This window comes from Equus quagga, unplaced genomic scaffold (assembly GCF_021613505.1).
Source record: "Equus quagga isolate Etosha38 unplaced genomic scaffold, UCLA_HA_Equagga_1.0 205791_RagTag, whole genome shotgun sequence".
In the NCBI taxonomy this organism is placed as follows: Eukaryota; Metazoa; Chordata; class Mammalia; order Perissodactyla; family Equidae; genus Equus; species Equus quagga.
Window position 1 is genome coordinate 1 of NW_025798802.1, and position 5,470 is coordinate 5,470.

The window sequence follows — 5,470 nt, forward strand, 5'->3', positions numbered from 1 at the left end:
AAAACTCTCTAAAAGTGGATGTGTTTGGCTGTGTGACTTTGGCAGCTAAAGGCACACTTTTGAGGTAATAAAAAGAAATATTTCTGAGGACCGTATTTTGATTCTTACCTCTATAATGCCGTAAACGTAAAGCTGTATTCCAATAATACTTTTTCCGGATAACTCAAACATTTTCCCACAATTATAAATAAAGCATTTTTCCTAAAGTCAATTTTATTTCTGGTTAACTGACAGAACTAAAATTACCCACTGTAGTCAGACAAATAACCTCCATACTTTGAATTTTTCCCTACTAACTTACTAGTACATCCTAGAACTTGCCGTGCACGACCACAGAGTTCAGAGAACGGCCTGCCCCTGGACAGTTACAGCTATGGTGACACAGAAGTGCAGAGCCAATGCCATCACGGGGAATCCGGAGCTCCAGAGAAACCCGCCTACCACCCACCCCCACACACGCTCCCCACACAGCGGGAAACGGAGTCACGTGCCGGGACAAACAATAAAGGCTGTCTCCACACAGCCAAGTGCTCAAGCATACCTCCTGCGAATTACAAAATAAATTTAGAAAACAAGGGTGACCCAAACTTGGGCCAATTTGAATAGTTTGTGACCCTACAGGAACCATGAACTTCCAGGGACGAGGACCGAGGCGCACTGCCACAAACCTTACGGATTTTATTCCAGCATGTGCAAGCGTGTGCACTAGAACACGTCAGCAAAATCTAACGGACACATTTTTCCTGGCAGGGCTCCAGGAGGCAAAAGGCCTGGCTGGGATACGTTTCACAAAGGCAAATGGCAATTACCCAAGTTACTTTAAAACATTTTTATACAGTTCAAAGACAGCAACGTTCAAAGCACGTTTTGCTGTTCAATGGTGTCTGCGGATTTCCATTCACTGGGACCTGAAAGACTGAGTATTCCTAGGGCATGGTGAGCAATAACAGAAACAATGGCACTTCGCCTGAAATAAAACCAGCAGTGGGCCAGTCAAGAAGATTAGCATGATTCTGAGAAGAGAACGAAAATGAGGCAGGGTTCACAAAAGGGAACCCAACCGGCAACTCTACAGCTAAAGGCACGTGGCCTCTAGGGGAGAGGGTCCCCGGGCCCCAGCATGGTCCTGGGGGCGCACTGTAGGTCCGGGTGCCACACCAATGAGGGTGTCTCAGGGTACTTGAGTGGCCAGACGACCTTTCCTATCGTCAGACTGACCACAGAACCCACCAATCGTCAGCCTGTCGCAAGGCCCAGCTTTGCCATCTGACCACTGGCTCTCGCCCATCTTCCCCATTCTCAAGTTCAGAGCTTCCCTCTGGGACTGCTAACTGCCCCTTGTTGCAGAGGGCGGTTCAGTTTCAGTTTTCTGTCGCCAGTTCACTGGGATACTGTCTCTCCTTACCTCGTTCATCTACTTAATTCTGGTTGACATACGGTCAACCAACACACAACCTGCTCCCGATCAGAACGAAGCCAGAGAAACACGCACACACTATTCCTCCATGCCCCTACCCCGGGGCATCGCAGCCTCTGAGCACCTCTGCAGAAAATGATCACCCTGCTATCACCTATTTTCAGAGTCAAGACAAATCGGAATCAAAATTTAATAAACAGGCCACAAAATCAAGAGTCTACTTAAAATAAAAATACAAAATCTACTGGAGGAGGAAAAAAGGGGCAACACAGTGAATATTTCCTGACAGATCATAGCCCGCACGGCAAACTCTGAATGCTGGTGATCAAGTCGGAGCGGTGGCTGCAATTACACACTCAGTTCTCCCTATTTTAGGATGGCTGGCACTGTTGCCAGTGCTTTACATGTGTTTATGTAGCGACAGATGTGTGTCTAACACTCACAAAGCCGTGTGAGGCGCGTACCGCTGCACTCCCATCTTAGAGGAGGAAACGGGGAGTGCAGCAAGGTTAAGCGGCCCCTCCCCCCAGAGCTGACGCACTGGAGCCGGACTCGGGGCCCCACGCCCGGCAGGGAGCCCTCCTCGTCAGACAGCTCTCTGGGGGACGGGAGCCTCCCCTGAGTCCTCTCCCCCTTCCTGAGCAGAGGCTCTCAGCCCCCCAGGAAGCACCGTCTGTTAAAAGCTTTAGGTTAACCTTTCAGAAGGTAATATATACACATAAATAGATACTACATTTATTAAATAAACATTAGTTAAAAATCAGGCACAACCGAGAAGTGTTCAGTGAGATGGACGAATAATGAAAAGCTTACTTTTTTTGAAGTTTTCGGTTTTTCTCCGCCTGTCCTCCCAGTTTGCTGAGTCCCAAGGCATCCTGAGCTGAGTTTTCGGTCTCTGAAACACCAGCTGTGAGGGCCCAGTGGTTGAAACAGCGAGAGAAATCAACACAGCCGCATTAGGTGAATTCAGAAACAGGTGGAAGAGCACTTGCAGGCAAAGAAAACCTCTAAAGGCTAAGTTTCTGACTAGGCAACCAAGGCACGAGAATGCTCGAGAGACAGTGAGCCCCTTCTGTCTGGGACGCCAGGTTGTTCAGGGCCAAAGAACATCCACCGTGGCTCTCTGGGTCGCATGTGTCCCAGAGAAAACATACGCCTCCTGAGCTTTCACTCCCTGAGAACGCCCAGCGTCTTCGACAGACCGCCCGTGGGAACAACTGGGGGCACACAGTAGGCACACACACGGCAGGCCCCCCGCCTCCATCCTAAGGGTTAAGAATGTTTGCTGGAAGCCACCCACCTTGTCCTAATGACTCCTTGCCAGCATGTCCAGGTCGGCCCTTTTCTTTCTTGCCAAACAGGCGGCCGATGGAGGACTTGATGCCCTTCTTCTTGGGGGCTTTGTGGAGCGAGTCCTGGCTACTATTACTACTGCTGGGGTTGCTCACGGGGCCGTCCTGTGAGCCTGTGGAGCTTTGGGGACAGAAAACGATCTTTAATGAGCGCCCTCGTCCCAACACAACGTTCCATTCACAGGCACTAGAACACTCCACGCTTTTAATACTTGCTCTTCCAACTACACGAGCATTCCAAGTCTCCTCCAGGCATGTCTCCTTCGCAAAATGCATCGCGTGTAGAAACGAAGGCTCCCAGCCATCCCACCACAGAGAACCGTTTCTGAGGAGCTGAGGCTCTGAGCCGGAGCTCTCCTTCTGAGAAGGCTTCCAGTCCGAACCATGGAAGGCAGAGAGCACCATGAGCCCACCTGAGGGCCGCCCCTCGGCTGTGAAGATGCTCTCCCAACCGGAGGCCTGACCCCAGCGCCCCAGCAACCTCCCCAGTGCGACCGTCCCTGCCGCGAAACAAGAGCCACAGGGCCTACTGCAGAGGTGGCGAGGATGGACACCTGCACCCGCCACCGAGGGCTGCCAGGGCGGGACAAAAGCACAGCCCATGGTAGTTTGACACAGGAGCACACTAGTCACCCACTGGCTCTCATGGTCCCTGTGGGGAGGCGCTTGGAGCGCTGGGGACGAGGTGGGGCTCTCCACAGCTCAGAGGCAGAGAGCGCATCCCAGCGGCAGGACACGGACGGTCCTGCAGAGCAACGGTCAGAACACGCCACATGCTTAGCAAATGCTCCACAAGAAGAGAAAGTTGTCACAATAGTCAATTTGCAGACTCTGAAGAAATGAAGGCTTTCTAAGATTGCTGCTATCACTGAACTCTCTTTCTAAACTCACGTCGCCCAAACAGACAGCATCTTCTGCTGGGCTCACCTGAGCTCCCAGGGCAGCCCGAGGGCATCATCTAAATCAACTCAACTCAATTAACCGGTGTTTCTTTAAAGTCATCATTCTGACTTTTTTCCCCAAGAAGAGAGCAATGGAGTTCTGAAAGCTGAGCATGGGAAGGCGGTCTGTTTGGAGCCGGGCTAGGGTGGGACGCTGCCCTCCTTACTTCCGTAAGTCCCTGAGGTCCTTGTGGCCGACCATGTGCAGCGCCCCTTTGTGCAGCCTGTCCAGCCGAAGGGACCGCGGGGAGGGCGGGGGCGAGGTTTCACATTTTATTGTCGTCTTGTCGTCTCGTACCTCTTCTAGGGAGGCTGGCAACTGAGGGGTTGAGACCAGTGTAAAATTAGTGAACAACACACTGTGACCAAAAAAACCCCACAACACATAGGCTTTAAATTATAACCATAAACTTATGTGGAAATCCATGAGCTATGCTTTCTGCTGAGTACAACCAGCCTCGTTTTAGCCCAACGCCACGTTAAAGGACCGTCTTACTTATCAGGAGCAGGAGCACAGAGCAGAGCCTGACTCCTGGCCTACGAGCACCAGAACGAGCGCAGAGACCCGGGCAGGACACATGGGCACTCCTCCTCCTGAGCCTCCTCGCAGCCCGAGGGCCCGCCCGCCCTAGGATCCTAGGCCACCATGAGGACAGCCACTGAAGGGCACCGAGATCTGAACCACGCCCAAAACCTCGTCCTCACACAGCACGCACGGCACTCACTGTCCCTGATGAGGAGCTGAAGATGAACGTGTTTATCTCCTGATGCATTCAGAAGAAACACCAGAGAGGGCAGAAACCTCTTGGGTAAACTGTCCAGAACTTTTTGTTTTGGGAGAAAAAGAGAAATAGCTTGTACCATGATCCATTATCATTTTGAGTAGTGATGCACGTTCCTGGACTCTGTAACAAGTGGAAAAGCGAAAAGGGATCTAACTCCTCCATCCCAGACACGCCTGTCTGTCTCATACGTCTCAACGTGCAGGACGGATGCTATAAACTGAGGTCTTTCTACGCGGTTTAAAAGCAATTTGTTCAAGCCGGCTCAAAGCAGTCCTGGCCTTCCACTGGAAGATCCTCTCCTTCAGACTGCCAGTTTTCCCGTGTCGGGGAACGTGAGGACAGGAAGGAGGCGGTGGGGAAAACGTTAACCCCGGCAGGTCTTACTGATCCATGGGGCTCCGTGGTTAAGGCAGGGCTCGAGTTCTCAAAACGTGAGTGGCAGGCGTTTGTACAAACAGCAAGACCTGAGCAGCCAACTTGGGCTTTTTTAATGCGACTGTGTAGAGTATCGCTCCACTGCAGCCCCACAGCGGCTCAGTGACAACCAAGGGGCTTAGTGCAAAACGGAGTCGAACTCATTTAAGATAGAACCTTAAGCCGTAGCTGGACAGATTCTGCATGCTCTCCTGATTTCAAATTACAATCTGCAGACAACCAAAGGCTACGACGGCTAGAAACTATCAATACGAAACTGAAACAGGGAGAGATTTCAAACTGAGGTTAAAACAATCACCTATAAAAAACAAAAAAGAACAGGACAGGGAGCAGTCCACGGGACTGAGTTCACTGTCCTCAGCGGAGACAGAGCTCAGGAGGAACGGCCCGCCCCGGCCGGTGGCTGCTCCCATTGTGCCCCCGGGGTGAGGGGCCCTGCCCAGCCTGGGGCCCGCCAGGCTGGGGCCTGCACGCTCTTTCAGAGCTGACTGGAACGAAGCTCCCCGACAGCTGGGGGGTCACGGCGGCGTAGGCCAGGGA

General features: G+C 52.0%; 1 protein-coding gene across 2 annotated transcripts; it reads right to left on the reverse strand.

Moving 5' to 3' along the window:
• Positions 1-2,167: 2,167 nt before the first annotated feature.
• LOC124233580 (liprin-alpha-1-like) lies at positions 2,168-5,414 on the reverse strand. 2 transcript variants are annotated; one of them, XM_046650722.1, is made up of 3 exons: positions 3,878-5,414; positions 2,718-2,890; positions 2,172-2,324 (listed from the first exon to the last, which is right to left on the reverse strand). In XM_046650722.1, exons 1-3 carry the CDS (start codon positions 3,910-3,912, stop codon positions 2,227-2,229), a joined length of 306 nt encoding a protein of 101 aa, XP_046506678.1. In that variant the 5' UTR covers positions 3,913-5,414; the 3' UTR covers positions 2,172-2,226. The 2 variants fall into 2 exon arrangements, with proteins under 2 accessions (XP_046506677.1, XP_046506678.1); XM_046650721.1 differs by lacking the exon at positions 3,878-5,414 and having other exon boundaries at positions 2,168-2,324; positions 2,718-3,869.
• Positions 5,415-5,470: the final 56 nt, after the last annotated feature.

Excerpts from the sequence above, each read along its gene's own strand:
- LOC124233580 (XM_046650721.1), bottom strand. The coding sequence starts at position 3,372 with ATGGGCTGTGCTTTTGTCCCGCCCTGGCAGCCCTCGGTGGCGGGTGCA. Across the intron at positions 2,325-2,717 it reads CAAGGAGTCATTAGGACAAG|CTGGTGTTTCAGAGACCGAA; the intron begins GTGGGTGGCTTC and ends GGGCCCTCACAG.